We start from the raw sequence: 17,167 nt of genomic DNA on the forward strand, positions 1-17,167 counted from the left end.
TGTGTGGACGTGCATGCGAGCTGGGTGGGAAGAACTCTTTCTCGGTAGATCGAAAACAACTCCTTCCGCCCTGCGAAACTGCGGTGTAGGAAACGAGTGTGTGAGTGTAGTTGTGATCCAGGTCCGGTCTGGCTGCCCCCCTCCCTTCCACCCCCCCTTTTTAGGCCTTTCTATTTATAACTATTTATACTGAAGCGAGGGTAAAATAATGGTAAAATCAGGAGGAGGTGACGGCAGCGGCGGCAGTGGAAGAGGAGGCGGCGGTGGCAGCAGCAGCAGCAGCAGCGGGGGCCTAACCTGGGTGGTAAGTTGCCTGGCATTATCTCCTTGTTTCTCCCCGCTCTTGATGCTTTTTTGACAGGCACAGACTGAAACGAGAGGTTGAAGACCCCAGGGAAATAATGGAGGAGCAAAGATGCTTATTCAGATGGAGATGCAGGAAGTCAAAGCACAGAATTGGGGCGGAGGGTGGTTATTCCCCGTCCGCGAAAGGAATGGAGGCAACGGGAGTCGTGCATTTGATGGCATGGGGAAGCTGACATGCTTGGTCTGGGCCTGCAGGATTTGCTACTTCAGCGAGGATCCACTTATTTAGCTAGAGGGTCTTGCTCTTCGTGTATACGCTGATAAATTACACGTCTTTTTTGCTGAATTGCTCGTTTGAGAAGAGTTATTTGCCTCTTCCCTGGTTGCCGAAATTGTAACGGCTCTTAGATTTGTTTTAGATCTAGAGAAGCAGAGGAAGCTTTCTGAACAATAATTTCACTTACATGAAAGCCAGTTCAGGTCTTTTTGTTGTTGTTCTACATGAACATATCTTTTAAGTTGTCTCCATATCTCCTGTCACAAAATAATCATGAAATGATAGCCTTTTCAATCTTGGGCCCTTTAGTAGAATAAGAGTGGAGTTAGTTGGGGGACAGCACACACACTGGTAGACAGAAGATTCCCGAGGATGGGCTCCAGCACGAGTCTGAAAGCTCGGAAGACTAAACCTCTGGTCCCAGTGACTGACCCAGATTGGATCCTGCAACATTATCCTGGGACACATATTTGCCTTCATTCGTGAGAGGTGCAACATAAGAGAAAATTGCAGTGTGTGGGTGTTAAGGACTAGAAATACTGTTTTACACTTAGCCTCACAATTTCCCCAGCATTACTCAGGAATTTAAAAGAGCCAAAGAAACTCCTGAGCCGAGGTTTCAGCAAGCAAACAACTTTTATTTTGATCAAAATAGAGTTGGGTGGCCACATCTCTCTTCGTGGCTGGAAGGCAACAACCAGGAAAGATGTCTTCCACCTTTTATACCTTTCCAGAACAAAGAGATCTGGTCTTGGTACTAGGAACCAAAAGGTACAGAAAAATAATTCCTACATGATGATTCATACACAACAACCCAGGCTCCACCATAACTCCTTTTCCCCCTCCCCTCACCATGCTCTTTTCATGTAAGCAATAACCTGTACCTAAAGCATGAAACATTTGCTTTTATATAACTAATTTCACAATATAAAACACCTACAAAGCTGCACATAAACAAAGATGATTACAAAGTATCACTACTAATATTAATATTACTAACATCAACCTTAAGCATAATAAAATCCCTTCAATACTATTTTAGGCTACTTAAAATCATTCTTTTTTTTCTTGAAAGATGTGGGGAGAAACAATAGAATGGTTACAGTAAAATAGAAGAAGAATAACTTTATTGTCACTTTGAATGTACACTAATCGGCATACATTAAAATGAAATTTCGTTGCATACAGCTCTCAAAGGGTCACCACCTCGGATATACGCTACATAAATATGACATACAGAATTATGTATATACCCACATATATGACACAGAGAAACAACAGTCTAGTTCTGGTTATGTATAGATGGGCATGGTGAGAAAAACAAAACTTGTGAATTTACCAGAGGGATGGCATAGGGAACAAAGCTATTACAGAATCGGGTAGTCCTGCTAGAAATACTTCAAAACCTCCTCCCAGCGGGAAGCAACAGAAACAGACCGTAAAGTGGGTATGTGGGGTCTCTAACACTGCTTTGAGCTCTAAGCACATAGTGCTTATAAACAGCATCCTGAATACCAGGAAGCAAGCTTCCTATGATCTTCTCGGCTTTCCTTGCCAATCTCTGTATGGACTTTCTATCTGAGGCACTGCTGCCACCAAACCAGAAAGTGATGTAGTTTGTTAAAATGCTTTCAATCATGCCTCCGTAAAAAGTGGCCAGGACAGAAGGAGAAAGATGTGCTTTTCTCATCCGACGTAGGAAATGCAGACGCTGGTTTGCATGCTTCTCTAAGGATGATGTGTGGAGAGACCAATTCAGATTGTTAGTTATCTGCACCCCCAGATACTTAATACTGTTGACCACCTCTACAACTGCATCCTTGATACTGAGTGGAGTATGACTATGCCGGCTCTTTCTAAAATCTACAATGATCTTTGTTTTATCAACATTTAGAACCAGGTTACTTTTATTGCACCAGTCCACCAGAGCCTTCACCTCTTCCCTATAAGCATTTTCATTGTCATCCCGAATAAGACCCACCACTGCCATGTCGTCTGCATAGTTCACAATATGATTCGTAGCAGATTTCGCACAGCAGTTGTGGGTCATCAAGGTGAACAGTAGCGGACTCAGGACACAGCCCTATGGAGAACCTGTACTCAAGGAGATGGAATTGGAAACTTTCTTTCCATCTCACACAACATGGGGCCTATCAATAAGGAAATCAAGTATCCAATTACATAAAGGAGTATTAAAACCTAATAGGCCCAGTTTGTTCACCAGATGCTGAGGGATGATTGTGTTGAATGCTGAACTAAAATCCACAAACAGCATTTGCACATGAGTATTCTTCCCCTTCAGGTGCGCCAAGCTAAGATGAAGCACACAGGAAAGTGCATCTTCTACAGAGTGGTTCTTACGATATGCAAACTGTAATGAGTCAAATGTAGGGGGAAGGCATGAAACCATATAGTCCTTTACCAATCTCTCAAAACACTACATCATAATGGAAATGAGTGCAACTGGAGGCATGTGATTTTAGTTTGCGGGGGCACTGGTACAATGATTGCAGTCTTAAAACATGATGGAACCACAGCCTGATGCAACGAGAGATTGAAGATGTCTGTGAGAACAGTGGCCACCTGGTCAGCACATTCCTTAAATACTTGCCCGGGGATATTATCAGGACCTGCAGCTTTCCAAGTGTTGACTTTCTGCAGGACCTTCTGAACAGCAGTTGTATCAAACCTGAGCACCTGCTCATCAGGAAGGGGAACAGCCTTCCTTGCTGGAACGTTGTTTGTGGCCTCAAACTGTCCCCAAAACATATTTAGCATGTTTAGAGTGTCTGTGTCACCCTTATACTGTATATCAGGGAAGCTGCCTTATAATCAGTAATTACCTGAATACCTTGCCCCACATGTCTCAGGTCCATAGGATCTTGAAATAAATTCTGCACTTTCTGACTATAGGCCTGCTTTTCTGATTTTATAGTACGCCTCGACTCAGCTCTTGCTATTCTAAGTGCTGCAGCATCACCTGATTTGAAAGCTGTGTTTCTCACCTTCAACATTGCACGGACCTTCTGTGACATCCAAGGTTTCTCATTTGCTCGCATAATAGACTTAAGAACACTGACATCCTCCATACACTTTTGGATATAAGTAGACACAGTAGAAGCATACTCATTCACATCAGTATATTGTCCATCCATTGCAGCCTCTTTAAATATGTTCCAATTTGTGCACCCAAACCAGTCTTGTAGAGATTCCATAGCTCCTGCAGGCCACACACTCACTTGTTTTCTAATTGGTCTCTCTCTAATTAACAAAGGCTTATATGCTGGCATAAGCATCACAGAGAGATGATCTGAGGAGCCAAAATGAGGGTGAGGGGCAGCTTTAAATGCTTTCTCAATGTTAGAGTAAGCTAAATCCAGAGAATTTGCACCTCTGGTAGGAAAATCTGTGTATTGATGGAAATTAGGGAGGGCTGCTTTCAAGTCAGTCTGATTGAAATCCCCTACCACAATGAAATCCCCCTCTGGGAGGACAGTTTGCAAGTCACTGATAGTGCAATAAAGAGCACTCAGCTTCATTCTTGCTGGCACCGGGGGTGGTGGTGGGTGGTGGGGATATATACAGCTATGATATAACTAAGGAACTAAGTAGTTCCCTTAGCCCAGGGGTGTCAAACTTGCTTTCATTGAGGGCTGCATCAGGGTTGTGGTTGACCTCGGGGTGGGGTGGGGGCGGGGCTGGAGTGGAAGTGGCTGGGGGCGGGGCCAGCTCACCATCACTCTTTTGGGGGCAGGCACTTGTGGTGGCCCAGGTGGGGCTGGGGGGTATCCATTGTCTCCAGCAGAGGAAGGCGAGACCAGGGCGAGCACCATACCCTTGTCCACCAGATGAGCCTTGCCATCCCTCTCAGGCCACACGGAGGACCCCCCAGCGGTGCAGGCTGCCTGGAGCCCTGGGCAGTGGAGGGCAAGTGCCCAGCCCAAGGGGGTGCTTGGCTGCGCTTACATCCTCGAGGCTGCTGCTGCTGCTTGGCTCGCTCTCCTTGGCCAGGTTGCTCATGGTGTGTGCAAAAAGGCAAAGGGTGTGGGTCAGAGGGAGGACCACTCCCTCTCCATGTGAGGAGACCCGGCTTTATAACCAAAGCATCCTCAGTGATAGGATGGGAGACCACCAGGAGAGGTCAGGAGGAGGGGACAAGGGGATGGCAAAAGGGCAGCAGGGCTGCTCGTGGCCAAGTGCTAAGGCAGGACTTTCCTCAAACCCTCCCTCTCATTATAATTTCCTTCCTTCCTTCCTTCCTTCCTTCCTTCCTTCCTTCCTTCCTTCCTTCCTTCCTTCCTTCCATCCTTCCTTCCTTCCTTCTCCCCTTTTCTTTTTTCCTTCCCTCTTCATTCTTTCCTTTTTCTTTCCCTCTTTCCTTCTTTTTCCTTCCTTGCTCTCTTCCCTTCTTTCCCCTTCTTTCCTGTCCCTTCTTGGATGCTCAAATGCAAAAGGGAAACATTTCTTGATGCTTCTTTGCCTTGTGATCAAATGCCACTTTTGCTAGTAGTTTGTGGCCATTTAAAAGACTGAGTACAAACCAGGCTCAGTTTTGTTGTGATTCAGGGTCAGCCTGTGGGTTCGGCAGTTGGGTCGGACGACTCAGAGGAGGAGGGGGGTGTTGAAGACCTTGCTGAGGGGGCTGGAGAGCTTGCTGATGAGAGCCCTCAGCCAGGCCCCTCCCACCTGGTCACGACGCAGACCCAGCTGTGTGAGCCTTACAGGGTGGATGAAGATGACCCACAGCTGGCCCTGTTCAAGGACGCCCGACGCAGGAGGCAGTCAATCAGGAGTAAACAGAGGAAGGCAATGGGGCACCTTGGAAGGAGGCAGAGAGAAGCCACGCCCTGAACTGTATAAAAGGGGAATGCGTGGGAGGGCTGGTTTGCTGAAGGCAACCGCTTGAATAGCTCCTGTTTCATGGTTCGTGTCTTGTTCTGTTTGCTTTTGTATCCATAAATTTGGCAGGCTTAGTTCCAGCCTCTTGCCTTTTTGTAAAAGGGGTTGTCCCTGCCTTTTCTGCAGGGCCGGTAGCAGGCTGGTACAGAACAGATAGATACAGGCAGAAATGAAAAAGGCAGACATAGATGGATTAATGGATGGATAGATAGATAGATAGATAGATAGATAGATAGATAGATAGATAGATAGATAGATAGATAGATAGATAGATACAGACAGACAGACAGACAGACAGACAGACAGACGGACAGAAAGACAGACAGGCAAACATAGATGGATTAATGGATAGATACATACATAGATAGAGATAGAGGGAGAGATAGATAGAGACAGACAGACAGACAGGAAGACAGAGATGGATTAATGGATAGATAGATAGATAGATAGATAGATAGATAGATAGATAGATAGATAGATAGAGACAGGCAGAATGGCAGAATGGCAGACAGAGATGGATTAATGGATAGATAGATAGATAGATAGATAGATAGATAGATAGATAGATAGATAGATAGATAGATAGAGATAGATAGATAGATAGATAGATAGATAGATAGATAGATAGATAGATAGATAGATAGATAGATAGAGTAAACAGAGGAAGGCAATGGGGCACCTCGGAAGGAGGCAGAGAGAAGCCACGCCCTGAACTGTATAAAAGGGGAATGTGTGGGAGGGCTGGTTTGCTGAAGGCAACCGCTTGAATAGCTCCTGTTTCATGGTTTGTGTCTTGTTTGCTTTTGTATCCATAAATTTGGCAGGCTTAGTTCCAGCCTCTTGCCTTCTTGTAAAAGGGGTTGTCGCTGCCTTTTCTGCAGGGCCGGTAGCAGGCTGGTACAGAACAAGTTTATCCCGTGCTTGCATTTAGTGGGGGCATCCAGAGACAACAGTACAGCAAAACTGTCAAAATAGTGGCTGTGATAGTTGATCAGAACTCCTCTGTTTTTTATGTTGCTTTTCTATACATAATCTTTAAAAGGGCTCTTCTGTAGGGACCCTGCCATGGTCTAATTCAGACTGGAAATATAGCAAAAGGAAATACTTTTTCCCACTTGGCTTTGTCCTGTTTTCACCACTGGAAATGGCTGTTTGCAACATACAAGGAGGGGATACTTTTCTAAGAGCTCACAATTCAAGAATAGCAATGTTAACTTGAATTGCCAACAAAGTCCTGTCTGTGACAAAACAGAACACAAAATTGATTTCTCCTTTGAGCCCAAGTCTCAGTGGATCCAGGATTGAAGCAGAACTGTGTGAACTGGGGTATCACCAACCAGGTTGCCTTTCTTTCTTTCTTTCTTTCTTTCTTTCTTTCTTTCTTTCTTTCTTTCTTTCTTTCTAATAATAATAATAATAATAATAATAATAATAATAATAATAATAATAATAATAATAATAATAATAATAATAAAGTTGGAAGGGACCTTGGAGGTCATCTAGTCCAACCCCCTGCTCAGGCAGGAAACCTTATACCATTTCAGGCAAATGGCTGTCCAGTCTCTTCTTAAAAACCTCCAGTGTTGGAGCATTCACCACCTCTGGAGGCAGGTTGTTCCACTGGTTAATTGTTCTAACTGTCAGGAAGTTTCTCCTTAGTTCTAGGTTGCTTCTCTCCTTGACTAGTTTCCATCCGTTGCTTCTTGTCCTGCTTTCAGGTGCTTTGGAGAATAGCTTGACTCCCTCTTCTTTGTGGTAGCCCCTGAGATATTGGAACACTGCTATCATGTCACCCCTCACCCTTCTCTTCATTAAACTACACATACCCAATTCCAGCAACCGTTCCCTATATGTTTTAGCCTCCAGCCCCCTAATCATCTTTGTTGCTCTTCTCTGTACCCTTTCTAGAGTCTCAACATCTTTTTTACATTGTGGTGACCAAAACTGGATGCAGTATTCCAGGTGTGGCCTTACCAAAGCATTGTAAAGTGCTATTAGTACTTCACCTGATCTTGATTCTATCCCTCTGTTAATGCAGCCTAGCACTGTGTTGGCTTTTTTGGCAGCTGCAGCACACTGCTGGCTCATATTGAAGTGATTGTCTACTAAGACTCCGAGATCCCTCTCACAGTTACTACTATTGAGCAAGGTACCACCTATACTATACCTATGCATTTGATTTTTCCTGCCTAAGTGTAGAACCTTACTTTTTTCACCATTGAATTTCATTTTGTTAGATAATGCCCAGTGTTCGAGTCTCTCCAGATCCTTCTGTATCTTAAGCCTATCTTCTGGAGTACACGCTATTCCTGCCAGCTTGGTGTCGTCTGCAAATTTGATGAGTTCCCCATCTATCCCCTCATCCAAATCATTAATGAAGATATTGAAGAGCACTGGGCCCAGAACAGAGCCCTGGGGCACCCCACTACACACTTCCTTCCATGTAGATGCGGTTCCATTGAGGACCACACGCTGAGTACGGCCTGTCAGCCAGCTACGAATCCATCTGGTGGTAATGCTATCTAACCCACATTTTTCTAACTTATCAAATAGTAAGTTGTGATCTACTTTATCGAATGCCTTACTGAAGTCCAAGTAAATTATATCTACAGCATTCCTCTGGTCCACTAGTTTTGTCACTTGGTCAAAGAATGTAATAAGATTTGTCTGGCATGATCTGTTTTTGACAAACCCATGTTGACTTTTAGTGATGACTTTGTTTGCATCAAGGTGTTCACTGATTTGTTGTTTGATTATCTTTTCCAGAATCTTCCCAGGTATTGAGGTCAGGCTGATAGGTCTGTAGTTTCCTGGATCTATTTTTTTCCCTTTTTCTTTTCTTCCTTCCTTCCTTCCTTCCTTCCTTCCTTCCTTCCTTCCTTCCTTCCTTCCTTCCTTCCTTCCTTCCTTCCTTCCTTCCTTCCCATTTCCATCTCCTTCATTCCTCTTTCCCTCCTTGCCTCCCTCCTTCTCATTCCCATCTCCCTCCTCCCTCCCTTCCCTCCTTCCTTCCCTGCTTCTCATTTCCATCTCTTTCCTTCCTCCACGCTCAGGAAGGAATGATGGGGGAGACATGCGGGGGCGTCGGTCCCGGTGAAAGGGAAGCCTTGTGGCTGTGAGGCTACAGCCATGGAGGTCCTGGTGGGGGGTGGCGGCACTGATCTACAACCTGGTAGCATCCATCAAAGCAAGAACACGCTCAGCCTTAGATCCACAGGGCAGCCCTGGAAGCAGCAACGAGCCACCCTGCCGCCTCTGCCCCGCCCCCTGGGTGCACACAGGAGGCTGCAAGCGCTGGCATCCTGAGTGAAAGGGAAGCGCTCAGAATGTAGTCAACCTGCAGGGCAAGACAATCGGCAGGGAGGCCGGATCCGCGCACTTGCCACCTCCTGCATGCATGCCCAGGGAGCGGGCGAGAGCACCCCCTCGCTGGTTCCAGGGCTGCACCGTGTTACCCCCCGTTACCCCCCGTTGATAGGGCTCGCAACTTGGGCGTCCTCCTGGATTCACGGCTCAATTTTGAAGATCACATAGGAGCCGTGACCAGGGGGGCTTTTGCACAGGTTCGCCTGGTGCGCCAGTTGCGTCCCTATCTGGACCAAGACGCCCTACGCACAGTCACTCATGCGCTTGTGACCTCCCGTTTGGACTACTGTAACACTCTCTACATGGGGCTGCACTTGAAGACCACTCGGAGGCTTCAACTGGTGCAGAATGCGGCCGCGCGAGTTGTAATGGGGGTTTCCCGATACTCCCATGTAACACCTCTACTCCGCGAGCTGCATTGGCTTCCGGTTGCCCTCCGGGTGAAATTCAAGGTGCTGGTTATCACCTATAAAGCCCTACATGGCCTGGGTCCGGGATATTTGAGGGAACACCTGCTGCCGGCATCAAACGCCCTTCGCCCAGTGCGCTCCCACAGGGAGGGTCTGCTCAGGGTTCCGCCGGTGAGAGATTGCCGGCGGGTGACACCCAGGGATAGGGCCTTCTCAGTGGGAGCGCCTGCCCTCTGGAACCAGCTGCCGGTGGAGCTGAGGACTGCCCCCGACCTCCGATCATTCCGCCGGGGCCTGAAGACCTGGCTTTTTCAGCTCTCGGGCCCAGACTGAGGAAGAATTTTTAATCTGGGGTTCTTTTTAACTGACTACAGGGTTAATTTAATACTTTTTAATTTGTTCTTAATTTTTGTATTTTGGATTTTTAATTCCCTGTAAACCGCCCTGAGTCCTCAGGGAATAGGGCGGTATATAAATATAACTAAATAAATAAATAAATAAATAAATCTAAGCCTGAGCGCTTTCTGGCCTGGAGAGCCACCACCGTGTTGTAGATCAGCACCTGGTCTCCCTGAGCCGGGCCGACGTGCTGCAGGCCAGTCCTTCACTGTTTCCAGGGTAGCTCCGCGGGCCAACTGTAACCACATGGTGGGCTGGATTTGGCCCGTGGGCCTTGTGTTTGACATGTCTGCCTTAGCCTATTACTTTCATTCCTTTTGTTCTTCAGAAAGTTCAAAGTAGGGTCACTTCCTTATTGTAACTGACCCTAAAAAGGCAACATAGCATAACAGTAGCAAAGCAGCTTGTGTCTTTTTTCAAAAGGGCTTGCTGCTATTCCGCAGATGCATGAGTGAAATGTTAGAACTTGAAGTGGTGCTGGAAAAAAATCTAAATTTACTTTTCATGTTAAGGTTGATGGTTCTTTGTAAAATAAGGTCACATGTCCTTTTTGTGTGGAATAATGTGTCTTTACAGAAGCAGTTGCATCTTAAAAATAAGGGTTACTGAGACTACACTACTTACAAATTAGGGCTGTGTCAGCATTGGACTGATAGAACAAGTGAACTAGTCCTAATTCTTGTTTTGCTTTTTATGCAAAAGTGATTTCCATTTGCAAAGTGCAGAAGAGGCAATAGAGTGGTTCATATAAATAGGCCTATAACTTGGGAAATGCTTCAACCTGTTACAGCTTACAGCAGTAAAGTCCCCCCCTTAAGCAAACAGTTACTTAAAATAATCAGTCATGTAAGTTAAGTTGCAAGTGAATGCTTCCAGTTACTCTCAGAGTAACAAGGTTTCAGAAGTACTGCTTTTTATAGTTTTCTTGTCTTCTTTAAGAAATTATACTTAAAAGTGGAGTTTTAACCAAGTACAGATAGTTCTTGTTGAACAACCACTCATTCAGCAACCATTAAAGGTTAAGACAGTGCTGAACGAGGGAGACGTACGACTGGTCATGGTAGTTATGGCCATTGCAGCATCCCTGATGTCATGTGATTGCAATTCAGGTACTTGGCAACTGGCTTGCAATTACAATGTTTCAATGCCCCACAGTCACGTAATCACCATTTGTGACCTTCAATGCCATTTTCTCTGATTGTGACTATAGCTAATAGGACTGACAGTAATGCTCTTCCGACAGCAGACACTGAGAGAAAATCACACTCCATAGGAACGAATGTGAGGCGACTCAAAAGAATACGGCCGGTTGAAACAAACAGAGCGGTAACGTGCTCTATGAGTGGAGTGCAGAAACGCTGATGATATAAATGCAGTCTCCCCACTCCAATGATTTCATCCTGACGATGTTGGTAGTTAGCCAATGAAAGCTTGATTTTTAATAAAACTGTTTTAGTTTTCTACCTTAGGTGTTAGGTTTTTTTCCCCATAGCTATCTGTTTTTCCATGACTGTTATTTTTTAGGATTTTAAAAGTGTAATGGAAAAAGTTTAAAATAATTTCCCTTAAAAAAAATTAGAGGCTTCCGGTTCGCGTGCATGGCGCTTCCGGACGTGCAGGGACAGTTTGTCTCCTGCCGTCATTTCTTTCTTGTTTGGAGGACCCTGAAAAGGGTGAAAAATCGCCCTGGAGGGGCGATTACCGAGAGGAGGACTTCCCTGCGATTGTGGAAGGGCGGCAGCCCTCCACTGGAATCCAGGATCATCTCCTTTGGCCCGAAGAAGAGACCGGCCATAAAGATGGCGGATCACTAAGCCGCTCCCTGCCGAAAGCCAAAAGTACTACCTAGCACTAAGAAGCAATCTGGAGGACCTGGGTGAGCTTTTACCTTTCCTGTGCCCGTAATCATCTTCCTGTGGGACTTTCCTGAAAATCTCCTTCCCCATTTTTTGAGAACAAATCTTAAAGCCGTAAAGTTACAAAAGAAATCCAATTAATGTAGCAAAGAATTTAAGCAATTTCAACTGTATTTACCAAAAAGCTTCTATTTGTTGCTGGGAACTCACTATCCTATTCTCTCTTTAAACTGAATTAAAGAAAAAATTTGGACTAATCCTACAAAAGTTCTATATTAATTTGGAAAAAGAAAAAAAACCCTCTTACATTGCATGTTATATGTTATTGATGACATCTTGTGGCGAAACCTGGTACAGCAAGTAAATTTCCTTTTTCTGTTGTGAGAGCTGACTGAACAATAGGGCTGTTCTTGAAGATAAGTGTGGGAACACCTGGCACTGAATACAACTCTTCAGGAGGTGGAAAATCTTTGACTATTATTAAAACAGGCTCCATGGAAGATTTAACTGTAAATAAAAATGAAATGGATGACTACATTCCGCCACTTGATTATAAACTAATACTGGATACGATCTTGGCAATGACAGAGCAAATTAAAGCCAAACTGCAAGAAAAATCTGACAACTTAAAGCCACCAAATCAAACTGACTGTAAATGAGGAAAAGATAACCCAAAACCAAATAGAAGAAGTGGAAACTAACACTAAAATAGGAGATTTCAAAGAACAACAAAAGCAACCTACAGAAAACCTTAAAGTCCAAACTTTAATAGCAACTACAAAACTTACAAGCCAAAAAGTAACAGCACCTGAAGAAAGCAACACCAAGAGTGAAGACACTAAAGGCCTTCAAATACACTATATTGAGAATTCAATTAATTAAATGTTAAACATAATACCAGCTGCTACTTTCTACCTAACCCAGATAGAATTGGAAGAACAAAAAGATTTGACTGATTTAATGACAATTATATCAACCACCAAAAACCGAACTTCCAAAGCAAAAATACAATGGTTACAAAGGGGACATTTTCCTTGCAAAACTGACATTTGGATATGCTCCCTGGATTCAAATAAGGGGTCTAGGAAGAAAGGAAGATACATTTGAGAATTTAAAGATACCAAGAGCGAAGTATGATTGGCACAAAAGGAAGGCAAGAGTTAGATTTAAAAGACTGAACTTGTTTCTTTTTTGGGATTCCTAAAGATAGACTATAAAAATATCTTTTTATGGATTAAGGGGAATCTCTAAAAAATATCACTGATTTTATATTTAATTTTTAGATTTGTAAAGGAAATATAACTCCAAACTATATTATAGAATTTGGAATGATATATCAAAAGATGGTATTTTAATAATTGATGTATGGTTAAGATGCCTTATAGAATATTCAGTGGCTAGTTTTGAACTATAGTATAGAATCTAGAACTTTATATATAAAAGATAGCATTTTAATAATTGTTGAACAGCTAAGGCAAAAAATATATTTCTAATAACTGGTGATTTGCTAAGATGAAAATTAGACTTTAATGGTGAAATATAAAAATGTTTTGTAATGAACAATATAAGTTTTGTAGACAAAAGAATTATTCTTTATTGAAATAGGGAATTGTGGGTTACCCAAAATTAAGCTTTTTTCTATATACTATAGGCCATTCTAGAATATCCTATTGCAATTAGATAAAATTTAAAAACAGGATATTGATATGTATTAGTGAAAATATATTTTGAATTTTGTTGATTGACTAGGTTATAACTAGAAATATACTAACTTGCAGGTAGCGGAGGGGTGGAGCTGCCCCACATGCCTTGCACCCTATTACTTCAGTCCCCCCCCCCCGATAGGCCATTCCTTACTCGGCAACCTTCCCTTTCACTCTCCTCTCGAGCCGGATTGCCATGCTACAGAGGATGGGTGGGGTAGGCTCAGTCGGCTTACCCGGGCCCCCTCCGTCATTTTGGAGCCAGAAGGGAGTGATGGTAAAAGGCTCCACTGCTGAGCACTGCTGGAGGGGCTTTCTTCACACTTCACCCCACAGATCACCTGCCTGGCGGCAGCTGCCACCTCCTCTGCCAACTCTCCCATGGCTTGTGCCATGACTGGGCGGCACAAGCCTCCCCTGCTGCCTCCCTCCACCAGCCCTCCGTCACCACCACCGGGGAGAACAGAAAATGGGGAGGGGGCGGCTTGACGCAGCGATCCAGAGAAGAGCACTTTCTTGCCACCCTGCATTGCCTCGTGTCTCCCTTCTCTGTTCTGGAAATAGCAGCCCTGTTTTCTGCCACTTCTCTCAGCGCTGTGTTCCTCCTTCATATGGAAGGATGCTAAGCTCTGGGAAAACTAAACCAGCTGGAGGTGGCCGAGGAAGGCCAGGCTCCCCTTCCCCGATGGTTCTGCCGAGCTCTTGTGGTTTTATGTGGAGGAGCGGATCCCCTTCCCGCAGGGTCAGCCTCGGCACCCGCTTCGGACAGCAAACAGAAGGAACTTTGCTCTTTTTCTCCAGGGCTTTTGAAATTGCCATCCCCCCTTTGCTTTTCTGCCTTAAAATCCAGAGCAGACACATTTTCCTCCTGATCAGCTAAGGATACGGTAGCTACCAGTATGATTTTTGTAAGAAGCTGAGTGTACCGGTATGTGTGAGTCCAGGCCAGCTTGGCTGTGCAGGAAGCGGATCCACTCCTCCGCGCAAAATCTCAAGGGCTCCACACAAAACCTCTCCACGGAGCTGGAGAGCTTGGCGCACCACTGCCCAGCTCCTCTCTCTTCCCAAAAGCATTTCTTCACTAACCTGCTTTCCAGCTCTGTCACGTTTCTCTGCCACTGCAGGGAAACAAAAGAAGTTCAATCAGACCTTCCAACTTTGCGAGATGTGTTTTTTTTCTATGAGAAGTTGGAAGGTCTGATTGAACTTTTTTTTTTACTGGTAGTCCCATAAACATGACAGAGCTGGAAAGCAGGTTAGTGAAGAAATGCTTGAGGGAAATGAGGGCACCTGGGTGGTGGTTCTCCTTATAGCAGAAAGCGCAGGGGCTGTAATCATGACCCAAAGCCTGTCATGAAAACTCATGGGAGGCGGCGGGAGCGCCGGGCACTGCTGCTGCTCAGTAACTGAAACAGGGCGTCTGCTTGCAAGCATGAAGGGAGGCTGTCACGGGAGGGATGGAGACTCCCTGCAGAGACGCCCCTTTGGAAAATCGGGAGCAGCAGCAGCAGAATCGCAGGAAGGTTCCTCCGAAGCTTTTTTAAAATAATATTTTATTAGTTTTCTAATTTTACAATTAAGTATTTAAAAAGCAATGTGGTGACTTGGTTAATCAATAGTTCAGTAACATATATAAATCTTTAGTATAAATCTCAAGTTACAACATCAGATATTTCCTCTCTTTTTCCCTTAATATCTACTATCTCATATTAGGCTAATACAGTTCTTATTGTTATCAACTAAGTAAAAACATCTTTGTTGCATTTATTAATAATTTTAGCTTATACATATCTTAATTGTGTTTGCATTCAATCCTTATATACAATCAATGTCCTGTTACTGCATTCCTCCCAAGCTTTAATTTCCTGTCAATATTCAAATTAACATTTGGTATTTATAATTTCCAAGCTTTAGGTAACCACAGTTTCCCTTATCTTAAATTCTTCCTTGTTCCCCTTTTCATAACAAAATCTAATATTCTAAATACACATCTATTTGAATATAGTCTTATTCTGTTTTCTAAAAGGTATCCATTTTCCACAATATTAAACCATCTAATTAATAATACAGTATACCCTCTAAGCGCCAAAGAATTGAGGCCTTTGAACTGTGGTGCTGGAGAAGACTCCTGCGAGTCCCTTGGACTGCAAGGCGATCAAACCAGTCAGTCCTAGAGGAGATCAACTCTGACTGCTCTTTAGAAGGCCAGATCCTGAAGCTAAAACTCAAATACTTTGGCCACCTAATGCGAAGGAAGGACTCACTGGAGAATAGCCTAATGCTGGGAAAGATTGAGGGCAATAGAAGAAGGGGACGACAGAGATTGAGGTGGCTGGATGGAGTCACTGAAGCAGTAGGCGTGAGCTTAAATGGACTCCAGAAGATGGTAGAGGACAGGAAGGCCTGGAGGAACGTTGTCCATAGGGTCGCGATGGGTCAGACACGACTTCGCAGCTAACAACAAATACCCTCTAATAGATCAAAACCATTATATATATTGTCTGAGTTAACCAATAAATCAGTAATATGCATAAATTTTTTCGTTTAGGTCTAATTTTTAAAAGCTCAAATACTCCCTCTCTTTTTCTGGTAATATCTATTATCTCATATTGGGCAAACAGAATTCTTATTTTCAACTGATTTCCAAATGTTTTATATTAGGTGACCAAAATTTCCCTTATCTCAACTTCTCCCTTTTTCTATTTTCGTACCAAAGTCTATTAGTCTTGCTACACATCTTACCTATTCATTTATAATGTTACTTTATTTTCTAAAAAATATCTATTTTCCACCATATTCTACACTCTAGTTAGTAATATGAAATCCCCTCTAATAAATCAAAAGCCTTATTTTCTTCAGCCTTACTCTGGCTTTCTTCCTTTGCCAACTAACCCTCCATGTCAATGCTTTTGAATCATCAAATAGTTCTCCCTCTATTATTGTGTATATTATTTGGAATAAGAAAGAGCAGTTGGTTGCATTTTTTTGGGAAGAACTAGCCCATAGGTCTGCAACCCGCGGCTCCGGAGCCGCATGCGGCTCTTTCAGCCGTCTCCTGCGGCTCCCAGTCTTCTGCTACGTGTAGTCCAAAAAAAAAAGTGGGACTAAAAAAGTTCAACCAATCAATTCAAATATGCAGGGTAGGTGCATATCTCGCCTTGGCTCCACTCTTCAGTCAAACCCTGTTCTGCACATGTGCACATGTACGCGCATGCGCACACAATTTTGCGGCTCCCAGTTTTTCCTTTTGTGAGGGAACCGGTTCTGACTGGCTCTTTCACTGTTTCAGGTTGCTGACCCCTGAACTAGCCCATTTGTATTCATTAGATTGCCTCCCTATTACTCCAATTTCCTACAATTGTCCTGATAGGTTTATCTTCCATTCAATCTATTCTTTTTCCTTTTCCTCAAAGTTCTTCTGATTTTTGTAAAAGGTCTTTCCCATTTTCAGTGTTGTCACTCCGTTTTCTGATTTTTCCATTGGCTGGATCTCTTGGTCAATTGAGTCTCTGTCTTCGTATTTAGTTGTATATAGTTATTCCACTCCCCTTCATGGATTACTGCCTTGTCGTGGCGAAGGGGCTTGTGTAATTCAATGAAGCTATGAGCTATGCCGTGCAGGGCCACCCAAGACGGAAAGGTCATAGCAGAGAGTTCTGACAAAACGTGATCCACTGGAGAAGGAAATGGCAAACCACTCCAGTATCTTTGCCATGAAAACCCTATGGACAGTACCAAATGCAAAACGATATGACGCTGGAAGATGAGCCCCTCAGGTTGGAGGGCGTCCAATATGCTACTGGGGAAGAGCAGAGGGCTAGTACTAGTAGCGCCAGAAAGAATGAAGCGACTGGGCCAAAGCCGAAAGGACGCTCAGCTGTGGATGTGTCTGGTGGTGAAAGGAAAGTCCGATGCTGTAAAGATTTTTTCTCCATAGGAACCTGGAATGTA

General features: G+C 44.0%; 1 protein-coding gene across 1 annotated transcript in view; it reads left to right on the top strand.

Annotated features, from left to right (window-relative positions):
- Window positions 1-208: 208 nt before the first annotated feature.
- The window catches only part of LOC310648218 (DNA topoisomerase 2-beta-like), a gene marked incomplete at both ends in the record, with an annotated part of 347,379 nt that continues 330,420 nt past the window's right edge, over window positions 209-17,167 (top strand). The window contains 1 exon segment of the mRNA XM_083375966.1: window positions 209-304. Coding sequence (XP_083232092.1) covers window positions 209-304 — 96 coding nt within the window.

Source organism: Vipera ursinii (assembly GCF_947247035.1).
Source record: "Vipera ursinii genome assembly, chromosome: W".
In the NCBI taxonomy this organism is placed as follows: Eukaryota; Metazoa; Chordata; class Lepidosauria; order Squamata; family Viperidae; genus Vipera; species Vipera ursinii.